Here is a 19,915-nt window from a genome sequence, read left to right as displayed (position 1 = left end):
GTAATACCATTGTAATAGGATTGTTTTGTGATTAAATTGTCTTGTATGGTAGCTACTAGTAGCCCCATATGGCTATCGAGCAGTTGAAATGTGGCTAGTTCGAATTGATGTGCTATAAGTATAAATTGAATACTTAGTATGAAAAGGGATTGTAAAATATGTCATTAATAATTTTTATTGATTACATGTTGAAATGATACTATTTTGAATTACCTGTACCTGTTTACTTTTTAACGTGTCTACTAGAAAATTTAAAATTACATATGTGGCTTGTAATATATTTTTGTTGGATAGCACCACTGTAGAGGGAATCATTCATCAACCATTTTTATCATGGTGTACCTCTAGTGCGCCTTTTGTAAGTAGTATAGTTAGGAGATTGAGCACAACTTTGGTTCTCTTTCTAATCCCAATTAGAATACATACAGCCAGTTCTATAATGAGACATCTGTGTTTCTAAAATTTGCTGTGTTAAACAAAATTGTGCTAATAAACCACAGGGCTAAAATGTTGGGGGCACGCCACTCAAAAACATCATTGGTAACACTTTAAAAGCCTCCCCCAAGACCTCAGCCGGGCCAGGGCTCAAACGGCAACCCAGGTACATGCCCTTGACTGGAATCAAACCTGATACCCTTCAGTCCTCTGGCTGATGCTCTAACCACAGAGCCAAACCAGCCAGGGCCTGTTTGTTAATATTTTAGAATCACTTGCAAGATGTAGTGACAGAGGCTGGAGTAGACAAGAGTAGGCATCATTAAGAATCTCTCAATTTATAAGACTTGTTTTTGCCGTGGCCGGTTTGGCTTAGTGGTTAGAGCATCAGCCTGTGGTCCAGAGAGACCCGGGTTCGGTTTCCGCTAAGGGCACGTACCTTGGTTGCAGTTTCTCCCTGGCCCTGGTGGGGTTGTGTGGGTGGCAACCACTTGATGTATCCCTTTCACTTCGATGTTTCTCTCTCTCTCTCTCTCTCTCTCTCTCTCTCTCTCCCTCTCTCCCTCCCTCTCCCTCTCCCCCTCCCTCCCTCTCCCTCTCCCCCTCCCTCCCACTTTGTCTGAAGAAAAAATGTTCTCAGGTGAGGATAAAAAATAAAAAAAAAAGACTTGTTTTTGTGATAAAATTAATAGTTATTGAGTCAGCTCTGGGTGAAATGAACTAAAACGTACAAGTGGCATTATTAATCATATATTGCAGTTTGGTTTCAGAGAACATATATATATATTTTTACTTTATTTTTATTTACTATTACAGATGTCCCCATTTCCCCCCTTTGCCCACCTCCACCCATCCCCAACCCCCCTTTCCCTTTGGTCACTGTTGATTGTGTCTGTAGGTTATGCATATATGTTCTTTGGCTAATCCCTTCACCTATTTTCAGAGAATATTCTAAATGGAGAACAACCTAATTGCTATATAGATGATGTGTTCATTATATATAGATAGTTACAAACTGGACCAGTTTTACCACTCTTTCTAAGACTGCTGTTTAATTTATTACCTAAAATGTTACTGTACATAATTCAATCACTACCTTACGAAATACATAAGAGATTTATTACTTTCAGCTTTGGAGGCTGGAAGTCTGAGATCATGATGCTACCATGGTTGGGTGAGGGCCCTTTTCTGAGTGACAGATTTTTCATTGTATCTTCATGTGGCAGAAAGGGCCACAGATTGTTAAGGAATTTAAAAAGGGGAAAAGGGCCCTGGCCGGTTTGGCTCAGCGGTTAGAGCGTCGGCCTGCGGTACAGAGAGACCCGGGTTCGGTTCCCGCTAAGGGCATGTACCTCGGTTGCAGTTTGTCCCTGGCCCTGGTTGGGTTGTGCGGGTGGCAGCCACTCGATGTGTCCATTCACATCGATGTTTCTCTCTCTCTCTCTTCCTCTCTCTCCCTCCCGCTCTGTCTGAACAAAAAATGCAAAAAAAAATGTCCTCGGGTGAGGATTAAAAAAAAAATAAAAAGGGGAAAAGGGACTTCCGGTCAAGATGGTGGCGTAGGTAAATGCGGTATCGCGTCCTCCCACAACCACATCAAAGTTACAACTAAACTACAGAACAACCATCATTCAAAACCGCCTGAAATCAAGCTGAATGGAAGTCCTACAACTACGGAATTAAATCAGCAGCCACATCCAGACTGGTAGGAGGGGCGGCGGTGAGATGGGCTGGTCCCACACCCACGTGTGGCGGATAAAAATCAGGAGGCTCCCGCGGCTGGGAAGGTCCTTCCTGAGGACTGAGGGGTCCTTGTCCCACACCAGGTGCCCCGCTCAGGGTTCCAGTGCCAGGAAGAGAAGTCCCCATAATTTCTGGCTGGAAAAACCAGCAGGAACTGAGGCTTGGGGAGGCTGAAGCGGCTGGAGCCCCAGGCAGCTCCTTAAAGTGCCCGCGCACGGACTTATCGGACTCTCTCCCTCTAAGCTTGGAGGGGAGGCAGCTCAAGGGGCACCAGAGACATACAGGGAAGAACTGAGCTGTTTGGCACTGGAGCGAGGGCTGGAGAGGGGGACAAACGTGCTGTAAGAGGCCTTTGTACCTTTGGTGAGCCCTTCCCGGGGGGGGGGCAGACAGTCTCCATATCTGGGACTCCAGCAACCTCGCTCACACTGGTAGCCCCGCCCTGCTGACTCCCTGAGGCCCCACCCCACCCCACTTTCAAGCCCACCCAAGCTGTTGCCACTTGCTTAACCATAGGATCGGTCGGTCTTGGATCCTGCTTCAGGTTTTTCCTAAATTCTTTCAAACGAGCAGCATCTGGTCTCAGCGAGCCCCATACCTCTCATTAAGCAATACATTGAAACAAACACAGGGAGGCAGCCACAATGAGGAGACAAAGAAACAGGTCCCAAGTGAAAGAACAGAACAAAACCCCAAGAAAAGAACTAAGCGAAATGGAGATAAGCAACCTAACAGATACTGAGTTCAAAATACTGCTTATAAGGATGCTCAATGAACTTAGTGAGAACCTCAGTGAACTTAGGGAGGGCCTCAAGAGCATAAAAAAGGACCAGTTAGAAATCATGGATACACAGTTAGAATTGAAGGAGGCATTAACTGAAATAAAGAATAATTTACACAGCTTCAATAATAGAGTATGTAAATCCAAGGAGCAAACCATCGACTTGGAATATAAGGAAGCAAAAAAACCCCAATCAGAACAGCAAAAAGAAAAAAGAATCCAAAAAAATGAGGATAGTGTAAGGAGCCTCTGGGACAACTTCAAGCGTGCCAACATTCGCATCTTGGGGGTGCCCGAAGGAGAAGAGCGAGAACAAGAAATCGAAAACCTGTTTGAAATAATAATGGCAGAAAACTTTCCTAACTTGGTGAAGGAAACAGACATACAAGTCCAGGAAGCACAGAGAGTCCCAAACAAGATGAACCCCAAAAGGCCCACACCAAGATACATCATCATCAAAATGCAAAAGGTTCAAGACAAAGAGAGAATCTTAAAAGCAGCAAGAGAAAGGCAGCTAGTTACCTACAAGGGAGTTCCCATTAGGCTGTCAGCTGATTTCTCAAAAGAAACTTTGCAGGCCAGACGGGAGTGGCAAGAAATATTCAGAGTGATGAAAAGCAAGAACCTACAACCAAAATTACTCTATCCTGCAAAGCTGTCATTTAGAATCGATGGACATATAAAAACTTTCCCAGACAAGAAAAAGTTAAAGGAGTTCATCACCACCAAACCGTTATTATATGAAATGATGAAGGGTCTTTTTGAAGAAAAAGATAAAATGTATGAACAAACAACATGGCAATGAATACATATCTATCAACAATGGAATCTACAAACAAAATGAACAGGTAGAACAGAAACATTCTCATAGATACGGAGAACATTTTGTTGGTTGCCGGTTGGGAGAGGAGTTGGGGGAATGGGTGAAAAAGGTGAAGGGATTAAGAAGCACAAATTCATTGCTAGACTGACAAACCTCAAAGGGAAAGGGGTTGGAGGGGTGGGAAAAAATAAACCAAAGAACTTATATGCATAACCAATGGACACAGACAATAGTGTGGGAAAAGGTGGGAGCGGGGCGGGAGTGGGGAGGAGGGGGTCAATGGGGGGAAAATGTGGAACATCTGTAATACATTTTACATCCAACAATAAAGATTTGGGGAAAAAAAAGGGGGGAGGAGTCCTAGTTAATGGAGTTTGGTTGACAGAATGCTAAGTATTGTAGTTTGTTGTGGTATAATTCCAGGATGTGCTTTTTGAGTCACAGTCTATTGATAATCTGTTCAGTTTGATGTGTTAACTACTTTTTAAAGTATTTGCAGCATGAACTATTTATTGTACACATTCTGCAAGATGAGACAGTTTTCCTTGAGACTTAATCTTGTTGCTGCTTAAATTCATACTCTATGTACTTCCTTTTCTACTTAGTAATTAACTTCATTAACATAGTCTACTATGAGTGCTTTCTGTTCTGCATGGTTTTTATGCTCAGTTCTACCTGGGATTCAGTCTCAGGATTGCAACAAAACCTCAGTGTAACGGACTAATTTGGGTGAGGAGGGTGTCTATCAAAGCTGAAAGTCCATTATGTAATAAAGTAGGTTTTCTGAATTCATATGTTAAAAAATTGACAAATTAGTTGTGTAATTAAAATTAAGTATGGCCCGGCCGGTGTGGCTTAGTGGATTGAGCATCATCCCATGGACTGGGAGGTCCCAGTTTGATTCCCAGTCAGGACACATGCCAGGGTTGTGGGTGTGCAAGAAACAGCCGATTGATATATCTCTCTCACATCAATGTTTTTATCTCTCCTTTCCTCTCTCTTTCTAAAAAATCAGAAAGAACGTTTTAAAAATTAAATATGTATGCAAAGTTTAATTTCACAGAAAAGTTTTCTTTTTTTTAATCCTCACCTGAGGACATTTTTTCATTTTTTGTTCAGATAGAGTGGGAAGGAGAGAGAGGAAGAGAGGGAGAGAAACATCGACTGAAAGGTACACATCAAGTGGCTGCCACCCGCACAACCCAACCAGGGCTGGGGACAAACTGCAACCGAGGTACATGATCTTAGCGGGAACCGAACTTGGGTCTCTCTGGACATCAGACCGATGCTCTAACTGCTGCGCAAACCAGCCAGGGCTAATTTCACAGAAAAGTTTTCTTTATGTGTTACTACAATTTTAAACTTAATACTGAATAGGTCTAGTAAATAGGTGCACTCACCGGTCACTGAGGAAACAGATGCACATAGTGGGGGTGTGGCTTAGCGCACATCAGAACATTGGCCAACCCGAGTTAAAACTGCTGGAAAAAGTCACTCCACTGGACAACAGAACTAATCTTACCACACAGGATTTGGTGTGATCACATGCTAATCATTTGCAAACATTGTTTACTCTTTGATTTAAGTATCTAAACTATAGTTGTAGATATGTAATATTTATTTATATTGGCAAAATTACTACAGTATTTTCCTCAACATATGGCCTATTCACTAAAATTTGTTAAAAATAACAGTGAATTGCTCTGGCTATTTTGGCTCAGTGGTTGAGTGTCAGCCCTCGGACCCAAGAGTCTTGGGTTTGATGCACAGTCCTAGTTGGGGTTGTGCAGGAGGCAACTAGTCAATGTGTTTCTCTCTCACATTGATGTTTCCCTCTCTCTCTCCCTCTCTTTCTCTATCCCCTCCCTTTCTCCTTTTCACTTTTATCTAAAAATCAATGGAAAAATATACCTGGGTGAGAAATAACCAAAAAAGGAAACAGTGAATTAATAACAAACAAACAAAAACCCTATGTTAATTTAATTATAAGCAAATCTTGGTTAAAAGCCAATTTTAAAATTAACAGGATGCTAATTTGCACATATGACACATGGGCCAGAAATTTTGTCCGTTAAATTAAGGTCCAAAAAATCGAGGGTTTACTGTGTTTTTAAATAAGTAGGATCACAAAATTCAAGTAAGAGTTATTCTGTTTTCATTAAAAACAACACCGTATTTAGTAAATCTTGAAACTTGTTATTGTGTTTTGTTCTTAACCTACATTCTTTTTTAGTTGGTTATATATGACTATGGCCTTATCTGATCCATTTGTCAAGTTCCTTTTACATGTTATTTGATCTTCATAGCAACTCTGCATAAGAAGTAATGTTAACTATATGAAGCTGAGGCTCAGAGCAGTGTAAATTGCTCAAAAATATAGTGTGGTAGACAATGCAGTAGGCGTTTGAATTCATTACTTCTAGACTTGAAGAAATCATATTATACTTCACTGTGTTTCTACCAAAGAGGTTAAAACTAGGTGTTTTACAGTTAACCTTGTGTGTATAATAGCAGGAAGGATTTTATTTCCTACCTAGTTTTTGGCTTTTTAGGGGGACAAAATCAACACCAACTTCTGTGGGTGAGACTTGTCCATTTGGTTTTATTCTTTCCCTCCCCCATAATTTATGTTGTGCGTTACTTGACTGCAATGCTATGTAGTCAAATAATTATGCATCTCTTTATTGTATCAAAATCCATTAGAACTTGACAGCATATCAAACAATTTCAAAAAGTCTTCCATACCTAAAAGCTTATTCTAGAATGTGTTCTGATTAAACCTTATAATTTGATCAGGCCATGTGAAATGTTTACTCTGTACATTTTTAAGGAAGACTAATTTTTGAGGGTGAACTAAAGATAAGGAAATGGTTGCTGTGTCTGTCTCTGACAGTGTACTGAGAGTGATGTTGAAGCTATTTTGGGATGTGATCTTCGAGGCCTTTCTGGCAGCTTTTTATAGCTTTAAATAGAGCTGCTACTATTTTGCGTAATCAGGGAGTGGTGTTTCAGGGCTCTTGGACCTCAGCTTTATCTTTTTTCCAGTCTTACTCTTTATGGTGTTCTAAAAATATGAAGACCCGGGGCAAAACAAAAGGAGGATAGAAGTGAGAGGTCAAGATTCAAGGAATTTTAGCATCTAGTTTTTTTCTCATACCTTTTCCTACTGTTCATCCTTAATATCTTTACTTTTTTTCCTAAAAATGAAGACTGGCCTCTTTTGTTCTAGTTGTATATTGGAGGACTTCCCAAGATGAGAGCGGCTTCATTATTGCCTCTTGAGATTTTTGATGCTCTAAAAATGTTTTACTTTGAACCTAAAGAACATTTTGCTGACAAGTAGTTTGCAGCATTTTAATTTTTCATTTGCTATTGCATTGCCACAGTGAAAACAAAATCATTTTGAATTATATAGCACTAAAGACATTTCTTTACATGGTAGTGTGTTTAGCACATTTTGAGGAAGGAGTTGATTATGTATCTGCATCTTATGACTATTACAGTATGTGACTGTGCTGACAGAAGTTCTTTTTTTAAGTATATGCACTGTAGGCTGTAGAATGAAATGGTGGAAGGTGTATAACATTTTAAGTGAAAGCACTGTAAATGCAGTATTCACATTCATTTTCATACCTAAAAGCTTAGGTATAGCAGTGTTTTAAATGTTTTTTTACTACACTTTGTTCAAAATGTTGAAACTGTATTACTAATATATGCCACATACATACTTTTGTCAGTTTACATATTGAATATTAACACTTTTCTGGGGAGAAATAAATCATAAATAGAAGTTAGACTATTTATTCCCACACCTGAAATGATCCTTTTGTTTTCTTCCTGTGAAGTGCTTCGAATAATACTGCTTTAATGTTAAAAATCAAATTCTGAGTTTATTCCTCATTCTTTGTAGTATCAAATAGATTAATAATTCAATAAGTATTTATTGAACATCTGTGGTGCCAGGCACTCTCTCAAATGCTGAGGACATAGCAATAGATAAATCATAAACACAAATCTCTCTGTTTATGGCACTTCCATTCTGATCTAAGTGATGTGTAACATTAGTGCTGTGGACATAAAGTAGGGGAGCCAAGGATAGGGAGGGTGTGGGATAGGGTAGTATGGTGTTTGCAGTTTTAATTTTGGAGGCTTCACTGAGAAAGCACATTTGAATGAAGATCTTAGGAGCCCACGAAGTGAGGCATGTGGAAATTTTGGTAAGGAGCAAGTGCAAAACCCCTGAGGGAGGAGTTTGCCTAGCAGATTGAAGAACTACTAAGAAGCTAGTCTGGCGGGAACAAAGCTGGTGGGGTGGGGAAAGCATAGCTGAAGAAGAGTGAAAGGATCATATAAGCCTCTTGGGAGGGGGAATAAGGACTTTGACTTGAAAAGCCCTGTGAAATACAGACCAGGGAGGGAGAGGGGAGCAATGTCTGAGGCAGGGAGAACAAGTTAAGAGGCTATTGCAGTATGCCAAGTGAGAGCTGGTGGTGGCTTGGATCAGACGTGTAGCAGTGGAGTGTTAAGAAGCATTCCAATCAGGGGTAGATTTCATAATTCAAGCTAACAAACTTTGCTGATCAGGTTAGATGTGTGGGGTGTGAAGGAAAAAGTGGATCATTTGGAGAGATGGATCTATGGTTAACTGACATGAGGAAGGCTTTGGGGGCAGGAGCAGCTTGAGGGTGGACAGTCATGCTAAGTTCGGGAGGCTTATTAGACATTCAGCAGGAGCTGTCAAGCAGGCAGTTTCAGATAGAAAAGGCATGATCGGGAGAGAGATCTCTGCTGGATATGATTTTGGAGAGGCTTTAGCATGTTCGGAGTGTATTTAGTATAAATTCATTGTGCTAGGTAAGATCACTATGGAAATGTATAGACAGAGAAGAAACCCTGGGACAGAGCCCTGGCACACTTCAGCATTGGGGTGTTGGGGAGATTAGGGAGGAATCAGCTAGAAGGTTGCTTGCTACCAGAGAAATCGGAAGAGAGAACCCAGAGAGCGTGGTTACACAAAGCTGGATGAAGCTGTGCAAGGAGGAGGGCTGACTGACCGGCTGGGCAAGATGTTGCATTTAGGTTAAGTAAGATAGGAAAGGAGGAGAGAGATTGGAGACAAGCAAGTACAGTAAACCCCATATTGTTTAGACCTTGATTTAATGGGCTTTGGATTTAACATACAAAATTTTTGGCCCATACGTCATAGGTGAAAATTAACACCATGTTAATTTTTAAATGCTTTTTATTTTTTAACTTTATTTTATTTATTTATTTTTTGGTTAATCCTCACCTGAGGATATTCTTCCATTGATTTTCTTAGAGAGGAAAAGAGGGATGGAGGAGGGGGGAGAGAGAGAGTGAGAGAAACTTATGTGAGAGAGACACATTTGTTGGTTGCCTGCTGTACAGCCCCGACTGAGGCCAGAGACCAACCCTGCAACCTAAGTATGTGCCCTTGACTGGGAATTGAACCCAAGACCCTTTGGTCCTCAGGCCAAGGCTCCAACCAGAGCCAAACTGGCTAGGGCTTAAAATGCTCTTAATCAAGATGTGCTTATAATTCAATTAACAGGGTTTTTAAATTGTTATTAATTCACTTATTTTTAACAGATTTTAGGCTATATATTGGAAAAAACACTGTAGTTATTTTACTGACATAAATAAATATTACATATCTACAACTATAGTTTACATATTTATTTATTTATTCATTCATTCATTTATTCATTCATTCATTTTTGCTAATCTTCACCCGAGGATATCTTTCCATTGATTTTTAGATAGAGTGGAAGGGAGGGAGGAAGGGGGAGAGAGAGAGAGAGGTGCAAGAGACACATCCATCAGCTGCATCTCGAAACTGGGGCTGGGGATTGAACCTGCAACCCAGGTACATGCCTTTGACCAGGAATCGAACCCATCACCCTTTGATCCTCTGGTCCTCTGCTGATGCTCTAACCACTGTGTCAAACTGTAGTCCACATGTTTAAATCCAAGATACACTGCTGTTAAACAATATTCACAAATGATTAGCATGTGATCATACCTCATGGAGTGTGGTAATTGGTTCTGTAGTTACCTGGTGTGATTCTGCTGCAGTCTTAACACGTGCTGGCCAGTGTTCGGACATGCACTAAGCCACACACCAGCTGTGTGCATCTGTTTACTTGGTGCCTGGTGAAAGCACACATTTACTAATCCTATTCAGTATAAGTTTAAAATTACAGCCCTGGCTGGTTTGGCTCAGCGGTTAGAGTGTCGGCCCGTGGACCAGAGAGGCCTGGGTTCGGTTCCACTAAGTGCACGTACTTTGGTTGCAGTTTGTCCCCAGCCCTGGTTGGGGTCGTGTGGGTGGCGACCACTCGATGTGTCTCTCTCACATCAATGTTTCTCTCTTCTTCCCTCTCTCCCTCATGCTCTATCTGAAAATAAATGCAAAAATATCCTCTGGTGAGGATAAAAAAAAGTTTAGAATTACAGTGGCACATATAGAAAACTTTTCTGTGAAATTAAACTTTTCATACATACTTAATTTTTTTTTTTTTTATCCTCACCCGAGGACATTTTCCCATTTCTTGTTCAGATAGAGCGGGAGGGAGAGAGAGGAAGAGAGAGAGAGAGAAACATCGACGTGAAGGGACACATCGAGTGGCTGCCACTCGCATGACCCAACCAGGGCCGGGGACAAACTGCAACCGAGGTACGTGCCCTTAGCAGCAACCGAACCCGGGTCTCTCCGTACCGCAGGCCGACGCTCCAACCGCTGAGCCAAACCGGCCAGGGCCATACTTAATTTTAATTACACAACATGCCTTTGTAAATAAAAACAGATAAACTAATTTGTCAATTTTTAAACATCTGCTTTCAGAAAACCTACTTTATTATATAATGGACTTTTGTCTGTAAAGGACACCCCCTCACCTGAATTAGTTCATTATATTGAGGTTTCGCTCTGTAGATAACTTTCAAAGAGGAGCAAAGATATGGGGCAGTAGAGGGTGGGGAGTCAGGTCAAGGTCAGATTCTCTTATTGGGAGAAATTACAGCAAATGTGTACAGTTTAGGGAAAGATCCATTTAAAAGGGAACAACATGATTCAGGAGAGGAAAGAGATGTTCGAGCAGTGTCCTTGAGTAGGTGAGGAGGAGTTACCATGTAGTGCTCAAGAGGAGAGAAGTCGGTCTTATCCCAGAGTGACAGCCATTGCATTAGTGGCAGGAGAAAAGGTAGAGCATGGATGCCGGTAATTGTACAAATGCTGCAGTGGGAACTTCAGCTTGATTTCGGTAGAGTTTTAGACAGGGCAAGTTTGCCTTAGCTATGTGGTAAACCTAGTCTTGTCTCCTCCTCAGTCCTCCCCTCACCTCTTAGTACAGAATCAGTATCATCCGCATATTTGTACATATATGTCAGCAGTATTTGCTTGCAGTTGCATTCAGCTGACTATATGGCCTTTTCTTTGAACTTTGTGTTTGATAAGCCACATAAAAACCCCATCAAGAGATTGGAAAGGTTCAGTTGTGTTCAATTTTAAGAGATGAACTTTCTAATTTTTATTTAGGTGTCTTGTGAAACATTTGTTTCTGAAATGTGTTATGTTTTTCTGTTGTAGGAAACCCAGCGTTTGCTGGCAGAACCAGTTCCCGGCATTAAAGCAGAACCAGATGAGAGCAACGCCCGTTATTTTCATGTGGTCATTGCTGGCCCCCAGGATTCCCCCTTTGAGGGAGGGACTTTTAAACTTGAACTATTCCTTCCAGAAGAATACCCGATGGCAGCACCTAAAGTACGTTTCATGACCAAAATTTATCATCCTAATGTAGACAAGTTGGGAAGAATATGTTTAGATATTTTGAAAGGTAAGTGTTACCTTTATCATTATATGCTATTAAGATTTCTTCATTTTCTCTTAAGCATTCCATTATTGAGAATCTGTACATTATAATCTTGCCTTATCTAAAAGACCACAGAGGTCTGTGGGAGGGCAGTGCAGCAGTTCTGGGCCGAGTTTTCATGTTTGATTATTCTGGGCCTGTTGCCTTCATAGATAAGTGGTCCCCAGCACTGCAGATTCGCACAGTTCTGCTATCCATCCAGGCTTTGTTAAGTGCTCCCAATCCAGACGATCCATTAGCAAATGACGTAGCGGAGCAGTGGAAGACCAACGAAGCCCAAGCCATAGAAACAGGTATTTACCATTCATTCTCTTTTACACCATTTCCACTTTTTAAAACATATTTGTGCTACCTTTTCAAAACTTCTTTTGAGTCTTAAGAAAAAGAAAAATATATTTTAAAAGGAATAAATCAGATCCTGCTTATAATAACCTCTTAACAAAAGATCTTCACACTCCATCTTATGACTTACTACGTGACCCCCAAATTTAAAGACAACATGTAATTGGGAGATCTTGGACTCTTGTGCAACCATACCTTATTTAACATATTTAGTGTCTACTATTCATCCAGCAAATACATAAAGGTAATGGGAAACTTGAACTTTTGAGTTGTTTTTGCAATCCATTTGATTAAATTATATCACTTTATATAGCTAGGGAGTTTGAAATCAGCAAGCTTTTCCTACAGATTATAACAGAATTATCTGACAAAAGGAGACAACTCTTTTCATCCTGTTGAATTTTGTAGAACTTTTGGTAGAGATAATCTTTCTGCCCTGATCCAGATTATGGAAAACGGCATGAGTTTGAGAGATAACATCATGACATTTCCCAAATTAACATCATAGTGTTTTGTTACTTTTTATAGAGCTTGGAAAGTAATGTATTGAACTAAGTGAAGTAATTACATGTTTGTTTTTGTTTACAGCTAGAGCATGGACTAGGCTATATGCCATGAATAATATTTAAATCGATCTGATCATCAAGTGTGCATCACTTCTCCTGTTCTGCCAAGACTTATTCCTTTTTGTTTGCATTTAATGGACACAGTCTTAGAAACATTACAGAATAAAAGCCCAGACATCTTCAGTCCTTTGGTGATTAAATGCACATTAGCAAATCTATGTCTTGTCCTGATTCACTGTTATAAAGCATGAGCAGAGGCTAGAAGTACCATCTGGATTGTTGTGAAACGTTTAAAAGCAGTGACCCTTCTCTGCTTTTATTCATTTCCCCCCATCATGGTTTAAATATAAAGCACTGTGAATGAAGGTAGTCAGGGTTAGCTGCAGGGGTGTGGGTGTTTTTATTATTATTTTTTTTTGAGGGGGGGAAGTAGTTTAATTTTAATTTTATGAGCTCCTTTCCCCCCTTTTATGGTGATCTAATTGCATTGGTTAAAAGCAGCTAACCAGTTCTTTAGAATATGCTCTCTAGCCAAGTCTAACTTTATTTAGACACTGTAGATGGACAAGCTTGATTGTTTGAACCAAAATGGGAACATTAAACAAACATCATGGCCCTCACTAATAACATTGTGACTTTGCTGTCAAATGTAGAATCAATCCTTCCTTCAAGAAAAAGCTTGTGACCATTTTGTATGGCTTGTCTGGAAACTTCTGTAAATCTTATGTTTTAGTAAAATATTTTTTGTTATTCTACTTTGCCTTTGTACAGTTTATTTTACTGTGTTTATTTCCTTTTCCCAATGTGACAATCGTATTTAAAAATTAAAACTGATGAAACATTCTGTTTTGGTCTTCACCATCTGACAAGTTGAATGCAAGAGGTGGATTATGCCAGTTTCTTTTCACTGATGCAAATTCATGTTTTGATATCATTAAATGGAGTATTTTTAAGCTGGCCCTGAGCATGCCATGCGTAAAGCATCCATATCTAACTTTTTTTTTACCTCCTAGAAATTTGAAATAAATGTGTTTGTGTGGTCTGATTAGCTAGATGAGCATTGGTGTCTTGCCACAATGTTTGAAAATTACTGTACATGAGAGCCCAGCAAGGCAGCAGTGTGACTGACTTTGTGTAGGATTTGTACATGTTGTACCACATCTGTGACAGGCATTTTGGGTTATGACCCTTTTCTTAGTTCTTGTCTGAAAACTTGATGTGATCACTGATGTGTATCATTGGGAAACATCTGTCTGATCATCATTTGGGGTTTCTGAGGCATTTATGAGTCTTCCTTATGACCCGATGAGCAATTCTCAAGCTACCAGCTTGCATCATAAGTGTCATCAGAAAGGCTGCTTCATTTGAGAGCATCAAGTCCTCAATTATTCTTATTTTCATCCCTCTAATGTTTGCTATGGGAGCTCCTTTTATTCTTTAATTTGATACTCAGCAATTTTTTTCTGCATTGACAAGAGTCCCTCTGCCCACAAAACCGGTCTTTCCCACCTCTCTCCGTATCTAATTCCTGATTATTTTTAAGTCATAAATGTAGCCAGTCCTAAGTATGTAAATGTTAACCTACGGGTTGGAACCCTTGTCTCTTGCAGTTTCAAGGCAATGGATATTGTAGCCCATCTGAATCTCCCCCACTTTCTATCTCGTAACTTGGAGTTTCTTCAGAATGTGGTGTATTTTATTGTGCTCCTATGTAAGATGAAGAATTATCTATTAAAATTACATTTTCAACATACAAAAGTTTTTTATGACTGGTAACTGGTATTCTACCAAATAAATGCATTGCTTGGAAATAAATATAAGTTTAATTCAGAATAAAATTGTTCATAACCCTAATACTGTAAATTTAAAAACTATTAACAGCAGTTGTCATTTATAACAGTTCTTAGGCTGTTTAGAGGGTGTCTTAGAACTAAGGAAATAGTCTTGTTCTGGGGTGAAAATGAATGAACATTCAAGCAGTTAAATAAAGCTGAGCTTCATTTATCGCAGGTGGTACTGCTTGTGATGGCTAGTTTCACAGTGATTTAGTTACAGAATTACACATTTAAATCTGTTGCACTACAAAAGTCTGTTTCAAATAGGACTCTGTCTACCAAGTTTGTGATAGAAGTACTGAAATGAAATAATTCCGTTTTCATTTCAAATATATAAATTCCTAATTTTATGTTCTTTCTTTCTTTCTTTGTAATTTTTTTCCCCCTCACCCGAGGACATTTTTCCATTTCTTGTTCAGATAGAGCTGGAGGGAGAGAGAGGAAGAGAGAGAAAGAAACATCGATGTGAAGGGACACATCGAGTGGCTGCCACCCGCACGACCAACCAGGGCCGGGGACAAACTGCAACCGAGGTACATGCCCTTAGCGGGAACCGAACCCCGGTCTCTCTGGACCGCAGGCCGACGCTCCAACCGCTGAGCCAAACCGGCCAGGGCTCTTTCTTTGTAATTTTGATGAGTCTGCATTGTTTGGTAAAATCTGCCTTCCCGACCAGTAGATTGCAATAAGAGCTAGTTTTTTCACTGAGCTTTCTTGTAGGATTTAAGGGGCTCCGGGAGAGGCCAAGGGATAGGTTGCAGCTGTCTGGCTTTGGGGCCTATTTTTCTTGGCCCACGCAGTGGTTGATTAAACATTTTAAATTCAGTACCAACATTTTTTTAAAATGGGAGATATAGATGAAAATCCAGAATTTTGGTAATTTGTTCTATCTGGCAACAGAGGACATGGCTGGCCTTTGCATGTCACCTGCAGGGAGGAGCTGAGTGGCAGCCTCCTAAAAGGGGCTTGTCCTTCTCTTATCCAGTGGCTCTCCAGTTGGGTAGAGTCCCGTACCCCCCCCCCCCCCCATGCACCTGCTCCTTTATGTAGTCCTGTTCCATTGTAAGCCTTTGACTTTGTAGCTCCCAAGCTTAAAGAAACAGTTAATTTATTTGACAAATGTAAGTGTGCTCAAGACCATACTACTTGTTGGGGATGATTAGATGAATAAGACTGGCATGAGGCTTTCTTTCCCTCACGGAATTTTCTAATCTGATTAGGGAGGGGCGTGGATGAGCAGCAGTAGCTCCTCCTTAGAGAAGGGAAGTATGGACTTGGGAGGGCTGCTCAGCATATGCAAAGCCCTGGGAGCAAGAAGAATCTGCATATATTGATAAGTGCTTCTTGAGAGTCATCTCTGCCCAAACCCTGAGGTATTGATAAAGCTTCGTGTTATTTGATTTTTAAGTTTTGTTGTTGTCTCCTTTGCTGTGATTTGCTTCCACAGTAGTTCTCTCAGAGGCAGCCTGATAAGGTTTTTATCTGAAGTATGTAGAACTTAAACCCAGACATTTTAGAAGTGTTTAAAAATAAGATTAACTACAAATCAATACCAAAAGCGCAGGTGCTGTGTTTAGCACTCTTTAAGGAGAGTGTAGTGGGAAGGAAATCTGGTATTTTACAGATATTGTGACACAATTTTAGCTAAATGGAACTAAACAGTGTCATGGGAATGATAGGTATTCACCTCTTTTCTTTATTTCATGGCCCAGGAATCTTTGGGGTACTGTAGCCACATCAATTTTTATTGCATTAGCAAAAAGTTTTAAAATATAGCCTTGTCTAGAAAAGCTGCCATCCCCATCCCCATAAGAATGCCATGATTTACACAGCAGCTAAATCTGTCAGTCTATTAAAGAAAATGTAATATTTCATTAAAATAATGTATTTTGGGACCAGGGGCAACATTTCCTTTAGCTATTTAGCATGCTGCTAATTTAGGAATTAAATAGGGTTTATTTTTTAAATGACTTGTTCACAAAAGCAAAACATGTTGAATGTAATGAATTGAAAGAAATATAAAGAATAGAAATCTGTAATCTACCACCAAGACTGGTGATACTTTGTTTTCTTAACTGTATCACTCTGCATTAATTTCCATTTTATCACTGAGGTTGAAATTTGGGAGGATTGGTTCCAAGAGTTGGCTTTACTGCAGCTGTTATAAATCGGGCAAGTTCCCATTGGCTGCAAAATTGGGAGTTGGACTGACATTTTTCCTGTTAAGTGTAGAGCTCAACATGAAGAGTTTGGGTCCTCCCTTCTGCCTCCAATTTCACCTTTGCTACCCTTCAGCTGATCTCATTTCATATGGGCCTGTGACACTTCAAGTGTGTAAATGTAGACTTGTAGCAAGCAGTCTCTACTGACTTGATGTAATTCAGTTTCTGGTTGAAGCATAGTGTAATCGCCTGAATATTTAGACCTTGCGCATTGCCTTCCATTGACAGAGCAACAACTGAAATCCTATTATCTTGTCAAAGTACATTTTATGGTGTTAAGGAGCTTTAACATTTTTCCTCTGCTAATCACTTGTATCTATGGGACAAAACAGGTTTTAGAAATTTAGATTACTAACCTCATGTTCCTGCCATGTAGAATAAGTATTATATTTACATTTTACACATTCCTGATCCATTCTTTCCATTATCTAGATTAGTAAATGCCAATATCTTAAATGTCATTATACCCTAACCTAGCAAGTTTACAAAGTATTCTGGGTTGCCCTGGCCGGTTTGCTAAGTGGTTAGAGCATTGGCCCGCGGACCGATGAGACCTGGGTTAGATTTTGGCCAAGGACATGTATCTCGGTTGCCGTTCATCCCTGGCTCTGGTCGGGGTCACGTGGGTGGCAACCAGTCGATGTGTCCCTCTCGCATTAATGTTTCTCTCTGTCTCTCTCCCTCTCCTAATCTGTCTAAAGATAAATGGAAAAATATCCCTGGGTGAAGATTAAAAAAAACCCAAAGTATTCTGGGTTACATTCAATGGTAGACTACTTTAGACTTAGACCAGTCAAAAGCAGCTTAGACATAATAGGTTGGTTGCACTAGATTTAAACTTGTGCTGTTTTCCTTCAGTTTTGGCAGGAAACATTAGGACTGGATAACCGAGGGCCACATTCTTGCAATCCATTTTTTTCCTTCTAAAACTGTTTAGGACTTTGCAGGCCATGGGTCTGTCTCTAGTAAATTATTCAATTCTTCCATTGTAGTGAAAAAGCATCCATAGACTATTTTAAAGAATAGGCTTCTGTGCTCTGATAAAACTAATTTTCACCTGTCACGAAGTATTTTTTTAATCACTAAATGTAAAAAACATTCTAAGCTTCTGGGCTGTAGACAGGTTGGGGCTAGGTTTGGCCTGTAGGTCCAGCTTCCTTCCCCTTGTCAGTGATTGGTAATTCACTGCTGTAAATTAGTGTTAAAAGGAAATGTGTCAATACTTCACCCTTTTAAGAACTGATATGTTACTGTTACTCCAGTAATAATTAGAGGAAACATTTGTACAAGTTTCTTGTTTCCCCTTTGATGTTTGTTTATATATACATTGAACATTCTCAGAATGTTTTATATTAAAATTATACAGGTTTTAAAAGAAAATCTGAAATATGTATGGCTTCTTTTTAAAAAGTGAGCTTTAAATGGTAATGAGTGCTGTGTAGTGTTGTCGTTAATCCTCATCAGAGGATATTTTTCATTGATTTTTAGATAGAGTGGAAGGGAGAGAGACATCAATTAGTTGCCTCCCACATGACCCCCCCCCCCCCCGGGGGCCCGTTATCAAACCCACAATTCAGTTACATGCCCTTGACTAGGAATCTAAATCTGAGACCCCTTGGTCCTCAGGCCCATGCTCCGCTAAATCCAACCAGCTACAGCTGTTCTACGTTAAGTCGTTTATTGAAAGGACCCCCACCTGTGGCAGTGTAATTCTTTGGTAGTGATATCTGTTGACTAGACGACCATAATTTAACCCTCCCCCCCCAATTTGTAATTCAAATTGATGCGTTTTCTAAATCCTGTAATACACATCTTAGACCACATTTTTTTTTATCCTCACCCGAGGACATTTTTCCATTTTTTGTTCAGATAGAGTGGGAGGGAGAGAGAGAAACATCGATGTGAAAGGGTCACATCGAGTGGCTGCCACTCGCACAATCAACCAGGGCCGGGGACAAACTGCAACCGAGGTACATGCCCTTAGCGGGAACCGAACCCGGTCTCTCTGGACTGCAGGCCGACGCTCTAACCGCTGAGCCAAACCGGCCAGGGCTTAGACCACATTTTTATCGTGCATCTTGAAGTATCTTCCAGAAATGGAATTGTTGGGTGAAAGGGTTCTATCTTGTCTATAACAGTTCATTATATAGACATATTGCTAGTTAACCCTTACCCTGTAGGCCCCGGCATTTTACTTTCATGCCTTACCATTTTAGTTGCCTTATAATTCTCTGTCCACATTCCTGGAGATTCTGGTGTAGTTACTTCATCAAAAGGTATGTTTAAGTTTCTTGATACACATTAATAGCCAAACTTTTTTTTTTTTTATCCTCATCTGAGGACATTTTTGCATTTATCTTCAGATGGAGGGAGGGAGGGAGGAAGAGAGAAATATCGACCGGTTGCTACCCACATGACCCCAACTGGGGCCAGGGACAAACTGCAACAAAGGTACGTGCCCTTAGCGAGAAACGAACCCGGGACTCTCCAGTCCATGGGCCGACGCTCTAACTGCTGAGCCAGACTGGCCTGGGCGACACATTCTTTTTATTTCACTAATTTGATTGAGTCAGTTTGCGTAAAACTTGAGAAAATTAATAAGATTCACAGTACTTTTATCTGCATGTGCCTGGCACTGGTTAATAAGAACCAGGAGACATGATGTCTAGAGGGTAATAATCCACATATTGAGAAGAGTAACTTTTGTGATAACTAGTTGAAATTACATCAAATAGAGGAATTTAAGACTAGTTTCTGGCAGAAAAAGACTTGGAGCCTTTGAGTAAATTTGGTAAGATAGGCCTTAGAGCCTTCTATCTAAATCCGAGAATTTAGCCAGTGGCACTCAGGGAGGTACTGAAAGCGAGAAAAGTAGCACCAGGGCGAACTCCTGTTCAGCCTGATTTTTGCTCTCCAGCTCCATATAAAATATCCCTAAGTATTTGTTGGCGGATAATATTTTCAAAAACTTTGCCTTTGAAGATGGTGCATGTAAGCCAAAAAAGCTTGAAAGACATTTTAGGAACTTCTGATGTGTAAATAACACCTAGCTAAATCCTCCACTAAATGTAAGTTCCTTGGGGGCAGAAACTTGTGTGCTATAGTATCAACGCCAGGCATAAGGCAAATGCTCATTGTACAGCTACTAATAAACACTGTATTAAGATTTTATGAAACAATGTTGGTTGGAAACTTTCAAAATCAACTACACAGAAACCTTCCAGTTATAACCAATTCATTAAAAATACTTCTCAACTAGTGTTTAGGCCTGTCACT

The 19,915-nt window shown here is 40.2% G+C and overlaps 1 protein-coding gene across 1 annotated transcript in view; it reads left to right on the top strand.

The window, feature by feature from the left end:
• The window catches only part of UBE2N (ubiquitin conjugating enzyme E2 N), a 43,434-nt gene extending 30,097 nt beyond the window's left edge, over positions 1-13,337 (top strand). Inside the window, exons 2-4 of the mRNA XM_036252541.1 lie at positions 11,392-11,638; positions 11,827-11,967; positions 12,605-13,337. Coding sequence (XP_036108434.1) covers positions 11,392-11,638; positions 11,827-11,967; positions 12,605-12,645 — 429 coding nt within the window. The 3' untranslated portion in view covers positions 12,646-13,337. The remainder of the gene's footprint in view (positions 1-11,391; positions 11,639-11,826; positions 11,968-12,604) is intronic.
• Positions 13,338-19,915: the final 6,578 nt, after the last annotated feature.

Source organism: Molossus molossus, unplaced genomic scaffold (assembly GCF_014108415.1).
Source record: "Molossus molossus isolate mMolMol1 unplaced genomic scaffold, mMolMol1.p scaffold_m16_p_10, whole genome shotgun sequence".
Lineage (NCBI taxonomy): Eukaryota > Metazoa > Chordata > Mammalia > Chiroptera > Molossidae > Molossus > Molossus molossus.
This window is presented reverse-complemented; position numbering and strand designations above follow the sequence as displayed.